The sequence below is a fragment of the Denticeps clupeoides genome, chromosome 8 (assembly GCF_900700375.1).
Source record: "Denticeps clupeoides chromosome 8, fDenClu1.1, whole genome shotgun sequence".
Taxonomy (NCBI): Eukaryota; Metazoa; Chordata; class Actinopteri; order Clupeiformes; family Denticipitidae; genus Denticeps; species Denticeps clupeoides.
The window spans coordinates 17,432,310-17,454,123 of NC_041714.1; the positions used below are offsets into that span (position 1 = coordinate 17,432,310).

Genomic DNA, 21,814 nt, shown 5'->3' on the forward strand with positions numbered 1-21,814 from the left:
ACCTGACCTATAACTACAATCTATAACTGGACAAAAACTGAAAAATACATCATGATGTATTGTGAGAATGAGATTATTTAAATGGCCAGCCTTTCAGAACACTTGACTCCATTGATTTTCTTTTATGAAATGTTAGATACGTTTCAGTTGTGTTGCACCTTAACAGGTCCACCCCAAACTGATGTGAAACACAAAACATTTACACGTGAAAAGAGGATTGATAAGATTTATTCATAATTTTAATAATAAGCGCTCCACACTCTCCTCCTATATTTTCCAACTTTAAAATGAGTTTAATAAAAATTAAATAAATTCACAACTGAACAGGATCATGGTTCTGATGTGATTCTGGATGTGGGAACTGTTATTTTTATGCCCACTTAAAAGAGGTCTGCCTTCAGATGAAACCCTGGGTCATATTTCATCTACAAAGGGCATGTCCACTAGGTGTCCTCTGGAAGCCAAAGTCTTCTTTCCAGAAACAACCTTTTTTGCAGCCTAAAACGATCATAAAATGCACAGAATAAACAAGTGCCTTAACAATACCAAATGCGGTGTATAATGAACAGTTTAACTAAAGAAGCATTGGAGCTAGAACTTACATTGACAACATCAGTTGAAGACACGGCATCAATTTTCTGGATCACAGCCTCCGGGGTGTGGTAGGTACCAAATGCCAGGGCCTGAGTGCCGATTGCCTCGAACAAGCCTTCTGTGGTTTCCAAAGATATAAGGTACTCTGCCTTCAACTGGTTCCTGAGCAAAAACACACAGATCCATCTTAGCACAGCGACACTGCATGCCTGGTGTGACCTCGGCTTAGTCATAACAATATGAATACAAGATGCTGAAATTTTTAAACTGTGAAGTAAGGGTGCGCAATGAATCAAATTTTTATTTCGATTTCGGGTGTAAATGACCACAAATACAATGTAATCGATAAAGACCGACAATTAGCGAAATCATTTTGCAATATTACGTGCTGCAAGGATACTCTCCACCCCTCGGCTAAATTAGTGTATGTACTCTGGTTGTGGTGGTGTTTTAAAAAAGTCAGCGTGAGTAATGCAGTTACTGTTATTGCCTCACACTAGACATATTGACCAAAATAATTGTGATTATGAATTTTTGCATAATTAAGCAGCCTTACTATAAAGTTGGGGAATTTCTGTTGAGGCAAAAAAAAAACACGAAAGAAAGAATCGAACTTACTTGCCGCGGGTGAGATCAGCAGTGGTGAGGCCTCCCTGGGCAGCATCTTTTACCTGTCCGAGAGCCGCTGACAGTACCTACAGAGAGGGAAAAAATTATGATTAATCATAATGGTACCAATTTGATAATAATCAAATGAACACTAAAGTTTTTAGAGGCACATTAAAATTTCAGATTTGGATACAGCAAGCAAACATGCACAAAGATCTAAAGAACCAAATCAGGATAGGCGGAACAAAGAAACTGGTGAAGAAATCTTCAGTATAGACCAAAAGTTTGGACACACCTTCTCATTCAATGTGTTTTATTTATTTTCATGACCATTTACATTAGTAGATTCTCACTGAAGGCATCAAAGCTATGAATGAACACATGTGGAGTTATGTACTTAACAAAAAAAGGTGAAATAACTGAAAACATGTTTTATATTCTAGTTTCTTCAAAATAGCCACCCAGCCGCTCTGATTACTGCTTTGCACCGTCTTGGCATTCTCTCGATGAGCTTCAAGAGGTCGTCACCTGAAATGGTTTTCCAACAGTCTTGAAGGAGTTCCCAGAGGTGTTTAGCACTTATTGGCCCCTTTGCCTTCACTCTGCGGTCCAGCTCACCCCAAACCATCTCGATTGGGTTCAGGTCCGATGACTGTGGAGGTCGGGTCTCTACTTTTTGTTAAGTACATAACTCCACATGTGTTCATTCATAGTTTTGATGCCTTCAGTGAGAATCTACCAACGTAAATGGTCATGAAAATAAAGAAAACACATTGAATGAGAAGGTCTGTCCAAACTTTTGTACTCTCCATCCTGAGGCAGAATTTTCTCAATTTCCACAGAATCAAATAGATTTTCAAATTGATTCTTAAATGACCATAAACCCCCCCACTGATCTAGGAAAGTGTATTCTATGGACTGACCAATGTGAACAGAATTCTACTCTCCATGTGTGAACATTAAATTCTTTCTTGAGTGTGAAGTACTAGCCACTTTACTCACCTTACTGGCCGCAGATGCCTGGCAGATGGTGGAAATGCCAAACAGTCCAGTGTCGGAGTAGCTGGCATTGAAAGCGGAGACCTGACGTATAACAGCAGGGAAGAGAACCTATTGATACTAATTCTACTTCAACTTTTTTTTGGACCGTTCATGAGGCCGTCCAGCACATGGCCACTCACGTCAAAAGGCAGGTTGGTGGCCTTGCTGACCGCCTGACTCAGCTTGCTGGTGACATTAGAACCCCTCTTGACATGTGGACCTGCCCCCAAGACGTGCTGCAGGACACGGAAGGCTGTGGCCTCGTTTGAGCTGACCGCTGCCCCCTCGCTTACCAGAATGGCGTGGACTAGACTGCTTCGTCTCTGCTCCCGTGCCTCTCCTGAACACACCCAGGTCATTGGGTCAGGCCTCACCCATAATTCAATCACAGCAAGGTGCCCCACATCAACGAATGGCAAGAATTATTGTACGGTTTTTGAGCAGATGCATATTACTGTGCATGTGTAAAAATGCTTATGTATGGGATCCATGCCTCCTCTGTACTGGGCCTTTAATCCTGCAGTTCCAACTCCACTACGGATGTTGAGGAACTGTTCTCCAACCTGCTTCAGCATTGCATGGTCCACTCCTGCATCAAGGGGAAATTAGGGGAACTTGTGTTGAATTTTAAAAAATTCTTATTTGGTTTGTGAAATACTTCTTTCCCAGCATAATTTAACTGAGGTGCAAAATTTAAATGGGACGAAATAACTTACCAAGTCCAACAAGAGCCATTCTTGCACTTGTGAAATTGTTTTGCACAAAAGAATGCATCTAAATAAAAGGAAATCCATCCTGAGCGAATTCTCACCACGAACAAACACAGAACACCTAGTGGTCGGGACCTGTGGGTCTCACCTGCTCTGCAGAAATGCCCCCAATCTTGTGGCCAGGGCAGTAGAGGGAATTGGACAAGGCATTCTTATAAGCTGCGGCATGCAGGCTTTCAGTCACACCTTAAAGGGAATTTGTTCGATGTTACAATCTCAGAACCACATTTCACAGTTGAAGAACGCAGCTCTATAAGCTCCCATCATTCCAAACTGTTCTACAGCTTGGTTTCCTCTAGTCAGAGATGAATGAATGAAGCAGCTAAGAACTTAGCACTCAGAACAGCATTTTAAATAAAAGTAGAATACACTGAAGCAAACAGCAGCAAATCACGACACAACATGAGGACAAGAAATATTTACCATGTATTATGGCTGCACAATTAATCACGATCACATTTTTAAATTAAGATGATCAGCAGCGATAGTCACATGTAAATAACCAACCCCCAGGGGGCGAGCGAAAGCAAACTCAAACTGTGACAGAGCGAGACATGCTTGGCTGAGCGCGCACCTTCTAGAAAGTGTCCCTCCTTTGGGGTTAAAAATACAGATACAGATACATATACCATAGATATATATACACTAGATGTCGCATTTAGCCTCTCAGCACGCGTCAATGCCGCCGTCATATTTGGACGGGGTTCTAAGCTCATTTAACCACACTTACGAGCTTCTGTTCTGACACCTGCATATATTGCATAGTTAGTTTTTAATTCTTGACAAATATATACAAAAGGACATGCCCTGTCTATGTTTTTTTTTTTTTTTTTTTTAAATAGTGACCTGCCTTTGGTCATCTCTTAATGCTATGCATATAATCATGATTATATGCTACCTTGCATGTCAAGTACATGAACTGACCAATCTGAGGATTCTGAGATGCGAAGGCAGTGTCCATCCTCAGCCTCGGTGTTAGGTCACTTATCTCCCAGTGCCGAAACTCTGGGGCAGTGGTGACATTGATCAAGTACTCCAAGACTGTGTCACTAATATGAACAAATTACATTGTTATTATTATTATCATCAATAATATGTCATGTCCATGTCTGTGTCCTCATAAGGAACATGTTTATAATTTACATTGAAAAATAGTGAGAAAATATTATTATTTGCGAAGGCCGTAAGTAACGTGCATAAATAATGACTGAAACTGGTAATACTTTGGCCTCAGTGACAACACACTTGACTTGATGTTTAAATACTCACATGTGGTCCCTCAGACACTCCACTGTGTAGACCATGTTCTCCCTGGACGAAGTCACACTACAGTAAGAAAGCACACAGGGTTGGAAAGATCCAAACTGATATAATCTATAATCTCACCTGCCAGCTGTGACCCCACCTGTTGTTCAGGTCCAGCATATAAACAAAAAGAAACCAAGACAACTAATTCAGAGCAGCAGTGTTCGACTGAGACAACTTTGCGGCTCAGAGAATGGATGGGAGATATGTTTAAAATGGTTGAACAGAGTACTAGAAAAAGCCATTTCTATTACATCATACATAAGAAGAGACAATGGACTTCTCTAGTATTCATTTGCAGGTGTTTCATGTTATAATGGATACAGTCCTGGATCTGCAAATCTGTGTCTCCCTTTATGTCATTTCAGTTGAAGTTCAGTTACGGAGTTAAACACGAAATCCTGAAACACCCCCTGGATTCAACTACAACACTACTGCCACTGGAATGGTGGTTCCTAGGGGGGGGGAAGCAGTGCTGTAGAAGCACCAAGGCTGGTGGCAAAGCGCAGCAGAAATCCTGTTGTAGTATCCTGGATTCAAATATTATTTATTTTCACAACCGAAAGCAACAGACATAAGCATCCAGTTGCAAGACTGTGCAGACCCAACCTCAGACTGCCACCCACAGCCTCAATCCCACGGCAGATCCTGAAAGCAGATGCTCCCTTGGTCGTCTAGGAAACACACAAGCAGTGGCAGGTCAGACTCCATACAGGGCACCAGCTCTATGAACTCTGACCTCTACCTACCAGGTTGGCTGCCAGACGCAGCAGGTGAGTAACACCCAGGCTCTCAGGGGTTTCATATCGACTGCCAGCCTTGATGAACACTCCAATTCTGGACGCAGGAGAGTAGTTCTCCTGGGAGGCGATCACCAGACCACTGGGCAGTTTAGTGACCTACAGGGAGAAGATGATCAGAAATGTCATTATTGTGAAGAAATCATGACTTCCAAATGGGTCAGAACTTTCTAGCATACAAGTGTCAGCTCCACATTATCAATAATGATCTTAGTGTACCTATATATCATGACATTCATATCAGTCTTGTTTGGTGATGCCACAATTTCACAGAGAAAGAAGTAATATTGATACACTGGCCATCACCAGCGTATTGAAGGTCACGTAATGATTTTTTTTTTTTTTTTCGTTCCCCCCACTTCTAGAAAGGTGCCATAACTTCATCAGCTTTTGGCTAGTGTCCAGCTCTGTGAGGCTCATTGTACCAAAACACATGAATACAAATTCAGAATATTACATTTACATTTACAGCATTTATCAGAGGCCCTTATCCAGAGCGACTTACAATCAGTAGTTACAGGGACAGTCTCCCTGGAGCAATTTAGGGTTAAGTGTCTTGCTCAGGGACACAATGGAAGTAAGTGGGATTTTAACCCGGGTCTTCTGGTTCATAGGCGAGTGTGTTAGCCACTAGGCTACAATCACCCATATATTAATATATACCCCTATCTGATTGTCCATTGTATGTTTATTAACATGTAATACAATTTGCATCTAATCCCTGAAAAACATCTTGAATCAAAACCTTCTGAGCTTCCAGACCCAGGTGGAGGGGTGGGAAGACCCAAGTTCCAGACCCATGGAAAAACCAACCTGCACCGCCTGAGGTTGAAACTTCACCGGCTCTGCAGCAGCAGCGTCCAGCTTCTGTGCAGCCTGTGCAGCATACAGCCTGCTCTGCAGATTCAAGATTCAGGATTCGTTATTTGTCACATGCATAGTTATAGAAGAACAACACGCAGTGAAATGCATCCTGAACCACCCTGCTTTGATTGTGCATAGGCAAGTAAAAGTTATGTAATTAAATAAAATATATTCAAATATATATAGTGGGAAACTGGCGATCAGAAGCTGCGCGGGTAGGATGACTGACAGCTGTCACTTGACGGAACGTTTGAAATATGAAAACATAAAAACGATGCCGTCGATGCAGCCCGTACTGCGTCCAACTATATGGTTCTATTTGCAAATATAATTTAATCTCCGTTTATTGAGCAATTGTGATAATGGAGTAGACACCGGGATAAGGTTATATAACACAAACGTAGATCTAATTATGAAGAAATTAACTAGCTGTTAACCGTAAAGGAACTAAACCGGCTAAAAACGTAAACCTGGGGTAAAAGTGTCACGTAGCTACTGTGTGAAAGATCTGTAAGATTACAGGCCTTACCGACAGCTGCGCGACTCCCCGCAGCCCCCTCATGTCCCCCGTCCGTCCGCCCGTCCGTCTGTCTGTCCCCAACCGTCGGACGGCGTGACAGCGACACCGCTGACCTACTGGTGTCCTACGCAGACGCCAGTCCCTTCCTGCTGCTCACTCTGCGCCACGGCCGCTACTCCGGGCGTGACGGCTCCGTTGCGCCACCTAGTGTCGCGGAGGGCCGCCAGCGTTTCAGACGAATAAATAGATGGAGCAGATGCATTAATGAGATTGTGTGTTTGATTAATTTCAGTGTAATTCACTATAATGGATGCAGTCACAACCGTATAAGGCTGCATTTTAAGAACAACTACATCACAGCAGACAGCCTGCTCTGCAGATTCAAGTTTCAGGATTCTTTATTTGTCACATGTCTAGTTATAGCAGTACAACACGCGGTGAAATGCATCCTGAACCACCCTGCTTTGACTGTGCATAGTTTTGTAATTTAATAAAATATAAGAAGAGTAAAGCTACTAATAAATAAATAAATAAATAAAAGAGTAGGCAAGCTTTAACGCAAGCAAGATATTATGTTCAATGGGAAATTAAAAACACAAACTGTTACGTTTACACAGGGGTAAACTGGCGATCAGAAGCTGCATGGGTAGGATGACTGACAGGTGAAACTTGACGGAAATATGAAAACATAAAAACGATGCCGTCGATGCAGCCCGTACTGTGTCCACCTATATGGTTCTATATGCAGCTATAATGCAGCTATAACTTCACTACCGGTCACACTTGACCCACTGTCCGCATGGGCGGACATGTCTCAGCCACCATCACTCTCAGGACTGGAGCCCCCCAGGGCTCTCCGTACACCCACGACTGTGCAGCCACTACAAACTCCACCACCGTCATTAAGGTTGCTGACGACACTGTCGTGGACGGCCTACCTGGAGGAGGTTGGAAATCTGGAGAATTGGTGCCAGAGGAATAATCTCCACCTGAACGTCAGTAAAACAAAAGAGTTGATAGTGGACTTTAGTAGCAAGCAGGAGAGGAACTATCAGACCCCTGTCATCAACAGGTGCCCAGTGGAGAGAGTGGACAGCTTCCGATACCTTGGTGTTCACATCACGCAGGACCTGTCATGGTCCTGTCACATCAACACCGTGGTGAAAAAGGCCCGGCAGCGTCTCTACCACCTCAGAGGCCTGAGAGACTTTAAACTGCCCTCCAAGGTGCTCAGGAACTTCTACTCCTGCACCATAGAGAGCATACTTGGGAAACATCCCAACCTGGTTCGGGAACAGCACCATGCAGGTCAGGCGAGCCCTACAGAGGGTGGTTCGATCAGCTGAACGCATCATCTGTACCAAGCTCCCTGACCTTCAATCTATCTACAGCAAGTGGTGCTGGACCAGACCAGATAGTGAAGGACCTCAGCCACCCCAACAATCGACTGTTCTCTCTGCTGCGATCAGGGAAGCACTTCCGCTCCCTGAAGTCCAACACAGAGAGAATGAGGAGGAGCTTCTTCCCGCAGGCTATACAAGCTCTCAACAACAAAAGTACATAGAATGCCAATACACTCCAGCACTTTCACTTTCAATCACTTCTGGACTCAATTCCCCCAGAAATTTGCAGAAATGTTGCAAACCTTCACCCTACCTGTTACAGATATTTTATGTTTAAAAACATACATTTGTAATATTTGGTTATGTTTGCAATATTTGCATATTGGTTTCACTTGAATAGTTCCAATACTGAGGTCAATAGCAGTCCCAAAAGCATTTCACTGCATATCAGTGTATGACTGTGTATGTGACAAATAAAATTAGAATTTGAAATTTGAACAGCAGTAACCTTATACAGTACAGGGCACAACAAGTAGTAGGTCTGATGCTAGTTCATGTAGGCCAAGAATATGGATTACAGGTAATGGAAAGACTTACACTTTTGGCATTCGGTTGCTTTTTACTTGACTGCATCAGATTCCTGGATATTCACACCTCTCATGTTCACACTCTTTATTATTTGAAAGTGAAGTGATTGTCATTGTGAAACACAGCACAGTACTTGGTCCTCCCCTTTTCTCCCTCTACACGAGATCACTTGGTGAGGTCACTCCCTCGGATGGGTTATCCTACCACTCCTATGCCGGTGACACAAAACTCATCTTCTCTTTTCCTTGCTCAGATGTACATGTTGCTTCTAAAATCTCTGCATGTCCAACTGACATTTCATCTTGGATGGCAGCCCATCACCTAAAACTCAATCCCACCAAAACAGAACTAATATTCATTCCAGCAGATTCTTCACCACATCAGGATCTTACTATCTACAACTCTCAGATCTCTCCTTCTACAGATGCACGCAACCTTGGAGGAACTATAGACCACCAACTCTCCCTCTCGACTGCCATCACCAATCTTTCCCGCTCATGTGCATTCCTTCTGTTCAATATCAGATGGATCCGCCCTTATCTATCAACACAGGCCACCCAGATACCTGTTGAGTCCCTAGTAATCTCCCTACTGGTTTACTCCCTACTGGTTTACCTTCTAGCAGGTCTTCCTCTGTCTGCCACCTGGCCTTTACAACTAATACAAAATGCAGCAGCACGACTGATCTTCAACCTTCCCAAATTCTCCCACACCACCCCACTGCTACGTTCCCTCCACTGGCTCCCAATAGCTGCCCGCATCCGATTCAAAATACTGACGCTGGCCTACAAAGCCATCCAACTTCAGCTCCCTTACAATACCTTGCAATGCACCTCACACTCTCCAACCCTCCAAAGCTGCTCACCTGGTCCCTCCACCGCTGAAGGTACGAGGAAGACATTCATGTAGACCCTTCTCTGTCTTGACCCCTAGATGGTGGAATGAACTTCCCCTAGAACAGCACAGTCACTGAGTATTTTCAAACGGCAGCCCAAGACCTTCCTCTTTTGAGAATATTTAGATTAACTTATAACGTTTCTATTGTCTAACGTACAGAATCTACAACAAGAGTGAATAAAAGATTGTATTCATAGTTGAGGGTCCTACTGAACCGGAACTGATCACTTCATCGATGGTAACTTGAAAGCACGTTGTAAGTCGCTCTGGATAAGGGCGTCTGCCAAATGCCGTAAAATGTAAATGTAAATGTAGGTAACACCAAGTTGGAGTGGTTTGAATACAGTCCTTTTGTGTGTAGAGAGAGAGTTTTTAGTCTATTCTCCTCAGTTTTACAGGAATTTGTGTCCAGATGGTTAGACATACAAAGATGTTCATGTTGTCTTGTAGATCTTGCCAAGACCAACGATTTGACATATGGCTTGCATCTGTCCGTCTTACGGATCACGCACAATTTTGAAAAAAGTGTCAATGGGTGAAAAAAAGTTTTTTTTTTTTTTTTCATTTACATTTACATTTACGGCATTTGGCAGACGCCCTTATCCAGAGCGACTTACAACAGGCTTAAGTTACCATAGATGAAGAGATCAATTCCGGTTTCACTTTTTCGGCACTTAATGCGGGTCAATACCGAAAATATAAAAAATTAGTAAATTATTTTGTGTTGTGTGCTGTTACTTTTATAAGCGATCGGACTGGGCGTGGCCGAGCTATTAACGCTCAAACAGGGTCAATTCCCCATTGGAATGCATTGAATGCTAATTTTAGCATTGGTAGTATTTTTCAAATGGGGCCCCTTTTAAGTGGTACTGCTATGGTGTCATTGCCAACAAAGGGGGACTACAAGAGGTACTGGTACAGCAGCATCGCCAACACTGTAATTTAATGTAATCTTAATCCAGCCACTTCATTAGGATGCCTGTTCAATCAGCCACATTATTAAGAGCACCAGGTCATTCACCCACATTATTAGGAACGCCCGGTCCTTCAGCCACTTTATTAGGAACGCCTGGAACTCTGGCCACTTTATTAGGAACACCTGGTCCTTCGGCCACTTTATTAGGAACGCCCGGTCCTTCGGCCACTTTATTACTTATTAGGTAGTAGCCCAGTGGGTAACACCCTTCGCCTATGAACCAGAAGACTTATGTTCAAATCGACTTACTACCATTGTGTCCCTGAGCAAGACACTTAACCCTAAGTTGCTCCAGGGGGAGACTGTCCCTGTAACTACTGATTTTAAGTCGCTCTGGATAAGGGCGTCTGATAAATGATATAAATGTAAATATTAGGAACGCCCGGTCCTTCGGCCACTTTATTAGGAACACTCGGCCTTTCAGCCTCTTTATTTAGACTGCTCTGGTCCTTCGGCCACTTTATTAAGAACGGTCAGTCTGTCAGCCATTTTAATAGGAACACCCGGTCCAATTAAACTTCAGCTAACATGCTAATTTTTTTTCAAAATGTCATCAAATTTAACATAATGCATCTTGGCCAAGCCATGTTAACATTTTTCATGTTAGCCATGTCATCTAATTAGTGACGCTCATGAATGGATGAACGAGATTCCCACTGTCCTTACCTACCATTCAGCAAAACCACAACTAAGGGAACGGGTTTGGCAGAATGTTAACATGCAAATTTTTCAACATGCTCCAAAAGTCACCAAATTTAATGTGACGCGTCATGTTAGCATTTTTGACGTTAACATGTTAGCATGCTAACACGCTAAATTTTCTACATGCTGTAAACATCACCAAATTTGACATGACGCATCTTGGCCACGCCCTGTTAGCATTTTTGTTGTTAGCATGCTATCATTAACATGCTAACATGCAAATTTTCAACATGCTCCAAACGTCATCTAATTTAACGTGACATTTCTTTAACACCTTCTTAATTATTTACAATTGTAAATAAATTATTTGCTGAAAAGCTAGATTACATCCAGGTTCAGTGGTGTAATGGTTATCACTCTGGGCTTTGACCCCAGCGATCTGAGTTCGAATCTCAGTGGAACCTTAGGTTTAATCTTATCTTATTTGAAGCTTAAGTAAAAAAAATTATAAATTTTAGAATTTTTTATGTTACCGTATTTTTTTTTCATCATTTATTTTATACTAGGATTACTGTGATTATTTTTTGAGGCAACAATTTGCATACTTTTTTTCAAGTAAGGTCAACTAATTAGATTTTACAGTGTTGACGAGCTTACTGCTTTTTGTGCTGAGATGAAAGCAGCGCTGTGGGGTAAGAACCACAATAGCGGCTTGTGTATTTCCATCAACACAGAATTGTGCAAGAACTCTGCTAGTCCAGGACAGCAGAGAGACACGGCGCATGTGGCAGGGCATCCCTCCAGAACTAAAACCTCTGCCTGTGACAGTGACCCCTCCCTACCAGATGCGCTGAATGACTACACACGATTTGACACACAGAACAACGTGACAAGGTGACAACCCTCCTCTCAGTGATCAGGTGCTTTGACACATCTACAACAACATCTACAACAACAACAACATTTATTTCCTATATAGCCCATAATTACATACAGTATGCTTCAATGGGCTTTGACAGGCTTTGCAGTGGACCCCGCCTGCACTTAACCCTTCTGTATGCAAGGAAAAACTCCACACAAAAAAAACTTCATACACTTTTGGAACTTTGTGTGTCTGCCTTAAAGACGCGTCAGCCTGGCCTTGAAAATCAGGCTTTTCCTCTTCCGCTCTTCTCTGGAATTCCAACTTTTCTCTAGCAAACATCAGCTGGACTTGACGGACTTGAATTTGCCGATGTAGCTGTTGACTGATGTCGTGTACTCCTTCAATTTGATGGTGTTGACACCAAAATGAATTCCCATGGTAAATAAAAGGGTCTGCATGTCACAGTCACAAACTCGCCTATGAACCAGAAGACCCAGGTTCAATTCCTACTTACTACCATTGTGTCCCTGAGACACTTAACCCTAAGTTGCTCTAGGGGGACTGTCCCTGTAACTATTGGTTGTAATTCGCTCTGGATAAGGGTGTCTGATAAATGCTGTAAATATAAAATATATAAATCTATCAGGCTTGGCTTGGTGAACGGCAGATCACTGGTGAATGAAACCTACATCCTCAAGGACTTCTTTACTTCACATGAACTGGATTTTCTCTGCTTGACAGACACGTTAACATGTTAGCATTAGCATGCTAACATGTGAAATTTTTTACATGCTCTAAACATCACCAAATTTAACGTGACGCATCTTGGCCATGCCCTGTTAACATTTTTGATGTTAACATGCTAGCATGAGCATGCTAACATGGTAAATTGCAATGATTTTGCAGGCACTGACGTCTTGTAGCTATCGGGTCTTTACATGTTTAATATTGTTAGACTGTTACTTGACATGAATAACATTAGCTCACAAAAATGTGCTTTTATTTTTGCCTTGTGTGTCGCTGCGGATGCCACCGCGTCTTCACTGTGAGCTAATGGTGGTCTCTCTTCCCTTCATAATGGACATTTACAACACACGCTTGTTTGTTTGTGTTACTCATGCACTCCATGTCAGTATGTAACTTTATTTAATTGTTTAAATGTTACAAGTAGCAACAGGTTCCGGAGAAACGTTTTGTTTCACTATGTACTGTCTAGCATGTAATTAACTGAAATGACAATAAAGTTGAACAATCAAGTCAAATAAATGTCTTCCAATGACACACAAAAAAATACCCTGCACGCGGCAGATCAGAACCTGCTGAATAAATCTCCCGCTTCTTCGCTTTAAAAAGCTGGGGAACCAGGAATGTTTTGCGGTTGGCTCAAGCCTCATCAGCCTCTCCCGACTGGACGGTGCTAACATTTCTTTAACGCCTTCTTAATTATTTACAATTGTAAATTCTTTGCTGAAAAGCTAGATTACATCCAGGTTCCGTGGTGTAATGGTTATCACTCTGGGCTTTGACCCCAGCGATCTGAGTTCGAATCTCAGTGGAACCTTAGGTTTAATCTTATTGTTTGAAGCTTAAGTAAAAAAGGATTACTGTGCTTAATTTAATGTGCCTCATAACCAGCCTCTCAAAGCACTTCATAATGATGGGTGTGAGTGCTATGGGCCGGAACTCAGCAATGTATTGAAGATATCTGTGAAGATGTCTGCAAGCTGGTAAGCACAGTCCCGTAGCACCCGTAGAATGTTGTCTGGTCCTGCTGCTTTATGTGAGTTGACTCTGCAGAGGGTCATTCTGAAGTAGTGTATCACAGCATCTGGAGAGCGAGCTCTTCAGCTAGCTGTATAAATTTTCTGTGCATTGATTCATGAGGAGCTCATATGTTTGACTACTGGAGTTGCTGGTCTTTGCACAACTTTTTAAATCATACAAAAATTAAGGCAACCTGTACTATACAAATGAATGAAGGCGCTTCAGCAGATTTGATTCATCTGCCCAGGCCATTCCATCCATACTAGCCTAGTAGTCTGATATTGTGGTAGTGCTGTAGGGGCATTAATATACCTCCTTCATTGTTCCCTCTTCCATCTGAAGACTACTAGATGTACTGTGTATTTACTCTATAACTAAATAATGTTCAGATTGAAAAGTGTATTTTTTAGATTATGCTGTTCGTATATTTTTTTATTTTATTGATTTTTGCTGCTACTACGTTCTACTAACATTATTTTATTTTATCTTAATGGGTTGACTCAGTGCTTCCTCTCGAGTGCTCCCTGCCATTTTCTCAGGATGGCAGAATCTGCTGTCGCTGTGGCAAACGAAAGGAGACTAAAAATTCCTTCTTCATGGGGTCTCCGATTCCAATCATGTCTGTTCTCCGTTGTTGTCCCTGGCTGGTGGAACAACCTACCCTCCTCCACACGACTAGCCGAGACTATCACCACTTTTAAGAAGAAGGTGAAAACCCTCTTATTCCAAAAATATTACAGACAAATTTAACACATACACATGCATACACATTTAACAAACAAATACAAAATGTATAAATACATTATAATTTTTTCTTAGTCTAGCACCCAACACTCTCCGAGCATGTTCTTCAATGACAAGTCTAAGCCTTATCAGGGCTCTTAGTTTGTATACTTGATATTCTATAGAAATCGAACGAGAATTGCTGGTGTCTTCCCATTGTAAGTCGCTTTGGATAAAAGCGTCTGCCAAATAAAGTAAAGTAAAGTAAAGTAAAGCTGTGCTGTCTGGATGTCCAGAGCCATAGTCCCATGGTCAGGACCAGTTGGGCAAGCCGGCAAATGGCAACGCTCTCTGCACGGTCCTCATTGTAATATTATCTCGCACATTCACCACTTTTTCCTTGCACAGATGCTACTTCTGCCACACACGCATTACATTTTTGAAGACAAATATAGTGCGGGGAAAAATATAGTGCATTTACAAAAACAAGTTATTACAGTACACACAGGAGGGGACTCTGCAAGGGTGCAAACACACACACATCATTCACAAACCACACACTCCAGTCCACCTAATGTACATGGCCTTGGATGGCGGGAGGAAACCGGAGACATCTGGAGAAACCCTGCACCAACAAATGTTTATTGCAATCTAGCCACTGAACACTACAGACAATACGTCTCTGTGTATTTAACTCTCAAAATAATTAATTATATTTGTAACGAATTAGCTCAAAAGGAAATATCTATAATTAATTATAACTGGTTATAATTAATAATAAACATTTAGATTAGATTTTGGGATAAACTGTAGCAGAATTAATGTTACAATTACTTGATCTGTCCGTCCACGGAGCAGATATAATTATTTATCAATTCTGGGAACGATTATCCCCCCTTTTGCCCGGAAAGGTAGTTTTCCCACTCTGCGTGCTAGCAGTAATTTAGCATGTAGCTTAAAGGGTCAAACGTTCAGTGACTCCAGATGTGCGCAGCACACAGAAACAAACGATTGTGAATTTAAAGAATTTAATAAACACGGCTATAGCTAACATACAACAATTAGACAAACATATACATACAGGGTAAAGGAAAGTGATGAAAAGAGAATGGCAGTATTACACATCAATTAACCACAGCCTAATGAGAATCGTCAGAGAATCAAAGTTCACCTTAAAAGGGGTTTACACGTGCATCTAAATAGTTACTTGCATTGGTCCTTGTTTCATGCAAAAGAGTCCTGATGCGGTAGGGTCACGATCCTCAACCTTTAGGTCTTGAGCTGGAGGTCTTCCTTGAAGGTAAACTTGCCAAAGAGTAAGCCCAAGAGGTGAGCTTAACAAAGTGTTGAAAAAAAGTGTCTCAGGAGAAAGAAAAAGTTTCTGAGCGATGCGTGCCTGTGTGAAGCTCTTTTTGATGCTTTTCTGGCACGCCCATCATGTGGCCTGAATGGCCAATCACAAGTGTGAAATTTTGGCGGGAGAAGTTTCCTTTGTCTGGGTTTACGACTGATTGGAATTTTTATGGCTGGCCCAGAGAGAAACTGTAGTTCGTTGCAGTTACAATTTCTACCTTATAGAAATTGTATGATGTATTTTGTGATCACATGGTATGCATCACTGTTCCAGTAGTAAAGAGATGTTCCTTCTGATACCAAGAAAGGGACCTTTAGGAGGTAGGAAAGTGGAAATACACTAGAGATACACAAGTATAGGTAATTAGAGTTTACCTAATGCAAAATAGAAAGTTGTAACTAGTATAATTCATACAAGGGAACGTACACACAACGCATGCATATACGGGATCACTTATAATCACATATTCCTAGCACAAGATACAGAGAATGTGTTTAAGTGTGTGCGTGAGTGTGTATTGCAAGGGTGGAGCCCGACAGGAGGTCTCTGGAATGCTTTGAAGCTTGGAGCCCCGATGAGCAGTTTGCAGACCCAGTCTGTTTAGCATCATGTTTGTGACAGTGGGGGAAGACGGGACAATCAGGGTTCAGGTTTGTAATTTATATGTAAATGTCAAAGGTTAAAAGGTTCTTTGAAGATCGACCATCTGTGATCCTACGCAGACGCTACAAATCCCCCCTTGTGGCTGAAAAGTGTTCAACTAGAAACCTTATCAGACACATTGGATCATGAAGGTGGGATGACAGATGGATCCTGGGCCAAGAGTTAGGGTGTAACCGATCACTGTGGCGAGGCAAAGAGCTGTGTCGGCCGCAGTCCAGGATCGGGCAACAGGAAAGTTGGTCTGGGCAGGTTGCCGAGACAATGCTTGGAGGGCTGTGTCAATTGGGGTGATATCAATTATCTGGGACCCCCCTTCCTCAATGCTCTGTTCCAATTCAGGCTCCAGGGTGAGACTGTGATCCTTGAAGAAGGATGGAATTTCCACCTCAGACTGGTATTTGTCAATTGGAAGGTGGTACAACGGCAGGTATAATTGTGGGTTACTGTCGTTAGTGATGGTAAGTCTAGGTTGGAATTGGTAACAAGGAAAGAATTCTTTCACATACTCTGCCAAATCTTGCTGCATGCTGGGCCAGTATGCCACTTGTTTTAGTGTCTCATACGTGGTACTTGTGCCGTGGTGTCTCGCACTTGGTGTGTCGTGAGCATATATTAGCATAACCCCCCTTAGGCACTGTGGCACCACAAGCCTTGGCGCAGTGACGTCATCAGGGCAGTAACCAAGAATATTGTGCGTCACACACAGCATAGGTTTCACGTTGAGTAGTGCTTTGAGGGTTAAGTTAAGTGAAGTGGTTGGCGTATTGGCCATTTGTGCAGCTGTGATAGGGCGGTTGGAGGGGTCAGAGAGGTGGTGAGGGATAGTGTGTATAGCTGGGTCAGAGGCCTGCATGTCAGCAATTGCCATAGTGGTGATTTGAGGAGCCAGCGTAAGCGGATGTGAGGTGGTCATTGAAGTGGGCTGAGTCTGTTTGCTGCGGGTTATGGCAGCCACATTAAGAGTGGGTGGGTGGGCAGGTGGATACCATAACTCGCAGTGTAGTGCAGCTGCTTTAGCTAGCTGGAAAGTGCATAGTGATGACCTGGATCCTTGCTCTTGGGTCGATGTGTTCCCGCAGTTGTTGGCTAGACCTTCTGTGGCCTTTGTGACCTGGCAGTCTGTCTGGCGTGATCTTGGTGACTGAGGAGGCAGAGGGTCTCGCACTTGAGCCCAAATTTTTAGCTGTTTGAAGTCCAATAGGGGCTCAAAGCGGTCTAGCAGGTCTTTTCCAATAAGCAGAGGGTATGTGTCAAATGGAGAGATGTACACAGGGTGTACTAAGGTCACACATTAGGGCTTAGATCATGCCACCTCTTGGGCACCAATCAATTGCACCACCGCATATTGCAGTGTTTGACCAATTTGGTGTGGTGCCCAAAAGTTTTAAGCATGCTCTTGTTCAACCCTGTTAAAAAACAACACCACTGCATTTTCAAGATTTAGGCCGATTTTATTATTTCTAAACTTCTTGAAAAGGTTGTTCATGTCCAGCTACAGCCCTTTTTGAACATAAATGCAATACTGGAAGTTTTTCAGTCTGAGTTTAAATCCCATCACAGTACAGAATCGGCTCTGTTAAGAGTTTTCAATTACATTTTCTTAGCTAATGACTCTGGGGAGCAGCTTTTGATCATGTTATTCTTGCTTATGTGAGGGGTACCACAGGGCTCCATTCTGGGTCCTCTTTTATTCTCATTGTACTTATTTCCTGTTTGAGCTATTTTCTGAAAACACAATGTTGCTTTTCATTTCAATGCAGATGACTGACAAGTATACTTTCCCATTAAGTGTAACAAGCGGTGCTTTATCCAACCTCTCCTCGACTTTCTGACATGTCAAGTGGTAAATGACCTTAAATTTCCTGGACCTAAATGAAAGTAAGACTGAATGTATGCTCTTTGATAGTGGTTACTCCCATATTGACCCCGCTTCCCTATGTCAGGATCCGGTCCGAAATGGGGGTTACTCCGGTCCGGGATCCGGAACGGAGTTTCATTGTTGTCATGTGTAACATTCCCTAATCGTTTTCACCTGTGTTAATTGTATAAAGCTGCCCTGTTCGTTTCTGTCCGCTGTCAGGTCTTTAAAGTTATGTTCCGTGTTCACCAGTGTCTACGTCTTGGATGTCTCCCCTGTCCTGTGATTCACCATTAAACCCCTGTTCCGTGATGTCAGGTGAAAGCGTCCTTCATTCCACGTCTTCTCGTCACTCTTCGTCCTCCTCTCCGTTCACCCGCCGCGTCATGCCCGCATGGACGTGACACCCTAGCCCCTTGTGAAAAATCATTGAATACAAACCCAGGTGTTAAAATGGACTCAACCCTGAAAATGGATGCACAGGTTAACAATATTGTAAAATCATGCTTTTTTCAGCTGAAGCGTCTGACCAAACTCAATCCAGTCGTTTCCAAACGAAATCTGGAAACAGTGATTCACGCTTTCATTACACCCCCCTTGACTTCTGTAATTCATTGCTTTCTGGGATCAGTCAGACATCTCTAGCTAGCCTACAATTAGAACAAGAATCAAGATTCAAGATTGTTTTTAGTGTCAGTACAACAGTATACACAGTATAACGTGCATTGAAATAATGTTTCACACGGACCCCCCCCCATAGTGCAATCATAAAATATATATGTATATAGATACTAAACAAACTATACTATCTAAAACTAAAGCTTAAATACTTTACAGGTTTCTCTACAGGTGAAAAGTAAAACTTTTCTCTACAATGAACATGTCGAACAAATTAGTTGAACTAATTTTATTTGTCATGTACACAGTCATACACGGTATGATATGCAGCAAAATGCTTGTGCAACTGCTATTGACCTCAATATTGCAAGTTATTACAAGTGTTCAAGTGTTACAAATATGCAAATATAAACAATAATTAAAAATGTATCTTTTTAAACATAGAATGTTCAAATGTGTAAAGTGAAGCTGTGCAAATTACTAAGGGATAGAGTCCAGAAGTTGTTTGAAAGTGCTGGAAAATATTAGTGTTCTGTCTTATGTAGTGTTGTGGTTGAGAGTTCGTATAGCCTGCTGGAAGAAGCTCCTCCTCATTCTCTCTCTGTTGGTCTTCAGCGGCGGTGGCGGCGAAGAAGGCCGCTGCCTGGGTCCTTGAGTAGAGACGTTGGGGAGCAAAAACACTGCAGCGGAGCAAAGTGTTGCATATTGTGCTGGGTACAGATTGTGGGATTGCGGTAAAGCTGCTGGGTTGTCAGCCGTTGTTTTATGTATTATTATTTTTAGAAAGTTTTAGATTTTGTCTGTTAATCCTTTTAAGTTTTTTGTTTTAGATCATTTTATCGGGTATTTCTTTTGATGTTATAGGATATTAGTTTAGCCCTTTTAAGTACTTGGCCGAAGCACCAGTAAGCAGTAACAGGAATGGATATGGAAGGTTTGGTTATTGCTGGAGTGGACTATTAATTGCATGTGTTTTTGTGGAACCAACTAACCTTTACATGGAATGATTTTTATTTTGATTGTGCGATTTTGTGTGTTTACTTTTTATCTTAAACTTTTGGCTTTTATACATTTTAACGACGAAAGTGTACACCTCCCTTTTCAATTATGTGTTATAAACATTTTTAAATTGTATATTAAACCTGACTGTAATAAAAGATATTGTTTGATCCCAATACAGCGTAGTGGTTTATGGGCTAACATAGGCCCACCGAGCAGCACCTGAAGGCACGGTTGCTACAATCGGGGTGGCTGAGGCCCTTCACTATCTTCCTGTCCCTGGTTCAGCACTGCTTGCTATAGATCGATTGAAAGTAAGGGAGCTTGGTACAGATGCGTTCAGCTGATAGAACCACCCTCTGCAGGGCTTGCTTGTCCTGCATGGTGCTGTTCCCAAACCAGGATGTGATGTTTCCTGTCAGGATGTTCTCTATAGTGTAGAAGTTCCTAAGCTTTTATATTGTGACTTTGTCAATGGTATTGTACCGCTGAGTACGTTCAAAGCCACTTCGCACAAGGTTAGAACTCATTCAAAGATTCTTGTAAAATGAGACGTCTCTGCGTCGGTTTAGCCCTAAGTAAGAGTTTTAGAAGCGGCAGGTTTCTATAAAGTCTAAACAACCATACAGCCGTGCAACACAATGCCAACGTGGTCTGACTAAAAGGGTCTAGCCATGTGCATTCTATAAACTCATCACGGAATTTCAGACAAGCCTCTCCTAACAACACAACGTCGTTTTGACCGCAGAAGCGGAGTTCTTTCTGAAAGTCAAAAACACCACATGCAGCTTTATTGTACCAGTCGTCGAATTCACGCTTGCAAGTATCAGACATAGTGTCGTATACATAAAATTACATATGTGGATACGGCTCTATGTAGTGGTTATTCTTGCTTGTGTTAAACTTATGTGGGAAATAACCCTTTTCTGTGGTGGTGATATTTAATGCAGCTGTTGTTTTTGACAATCGCATGGGTATGAATGAGTAGCTATCAATGAATCTCTGTTTAAAACATGCATCGTACATGAAATTCAAGCGGCATCGTTAATCGGAGAGTGACCCCGTTTTTGGAATAATAATAGTATGAAATTGTCAAACCCGCGGCGTTGTGTGCTAAAAATGTGAACTCTTTAAATCTTGGTCGTCGAAGCCATTTCACAAATTCTCGCACACAGCCTTCGCCTTCGGCCGTGAACTCCTCCCCTGTAAATGTAATTGCGCAAACAAAATTTGCATGATGTTTGCCATTCTCAAAACATGTTTTAAAATAAAAAAAAATTATCGGTTGTCTGCCTCCTTCAGTCTAATAGGTTGTATGAAACATTCGTGCTTAGAGTCCGGAATCAGTTCTTCATGACAATGAACACAGCGTGATATTAGGCACTTATGTGGCTTGGGTTCTTTGACACTAATGTCTGTTACAATTTTTACAAATTTTTGTAAGATTAAAATTTGATGCTACCACACTAGGATCGCTCTTCATAGGATGGGAATGCAGAATCTTGCAGAGCAATATCTTGAAATACCATACCTCAAAGGGCTGCCAGGATCGTTACAAACATTGCACCTATATTTGCAACTATGATCTTGGAATGAAGTGTAACTGTCATAGCAGAATTTGCAGACATATGGCACTCCTATAAATTTTGGAACATCGTTAAAGCCCACTATGGTGAATAGGTAGACCACATCGCGTCTGAAATGTAGCGGTCAATCTTTCTAAATACTTTGATGGTTTCCAGACATATCGCGAAGGATAAATGGTTTGCAACATTAACGGAGCTGAACAGATTCATTCTGTTCTTGCTTATTATCTGATTATGAGCCAGATCACACAATTTACGTCGCACACCCCCATCACGACCTCTAGCTACTGACACAGTCACGTGAAGCGTATCGTCATGCGTCATACAATGATTGCTCTGTAGGACTTTTTCAATCTCATCCATTAGATGCTCATAGGAATGATTATTTGCTGGGGTCAGCACAGCGTTAACATCTGAAAGAAGGGAATCACCACT

General features: G+C 42.1%; 1 protein-coding gene and 2 non-coding genes across 3 annotated transcripts; 2 read left to right on the plus strand and 1 right to left on the minus strand.

Annotated features, from left to right (window-relative positions):
- Positions 1–270: 270 nt before the first annotated feature.
- uqcrc2b (ubiquinol-cytochrome c reductase core protein 2b) lies at positions 271–6,662 on the minus strand. Its single transcript, XM_028989135.1, has 14 exons — positions 6,513–6,662; positions 5,933–6,016; positions 5,069–5,218; positions 4,929–4,993; positions 4,284–4,340; positions 3,939–4,063; positions 3,103–3,200; positions 2,961–3,018; positions 2,738–2,833; positions 2,385–2,584; positions 2,206–2,286; positions 1,213–1,289; positions 603–756; positions 271–498 (listed from the first exon to the last, which is right to left on the minus strand). The coding sequence occupies exons 1-14, from the start codon at positions 6,543–6,545 to the stop codon at positions 415–417; spliced, it is 1,362 nt and encodes a 453-aa protein (XP_028844968.1). The 5' UTR covers positions 6,546–6,662; the 3' UTR covers positions 271–414.
- A 4,679-nt stretch (positions 6,663–11,341) lies between these two features.
- trnaq-uug (transfer RNA glutamine (anticodon UUG)) lies at positions 11,342–11,413 on the plus strand. The gene has a single exon. It is a non-coding gene; the product is annotated as a tRNA-Gln (tRNA).
- A 1,890-nt stretch (positions 11,414–13,303) lies between these two features.
- trnaq-uug (transfer RNA glutamine (anticodon UUG)) lies at positions 13,304–13,375 on the plus strand. Its single transcript has one exon. It is a non-coding gene; the product is annotated as a tRNA-Gln (tRNA).
- Positions 13,376–21,814: the final 8,439 nt, after the last annotated feature.

Excerpts from the sequence above, each read along its gene's own strand:
- uqcrc2b (XM_028989135.1), bottom strand. The coding sequence starts at position 6,545 with ATGAGGGGGCTGCGGGGAGTCGCGCAGCTGTCG. Across the intron at positions 4,994-5,068 it reads TGCGTCTGGCAGCCAACCTG|ACGACCAAGGGAGCATCTGC; the intron begins GTAGGTAGAGGT and ends TGTGTTTCCTAG. Across the intron at positions 3,019-3,102 it reads GGGGCATTTCTGCAGAGCAG|ATGCATTCTTTTGTGCAAAA; the intron begins GTGAGACCCACA and ends CCTTTTATTTAG.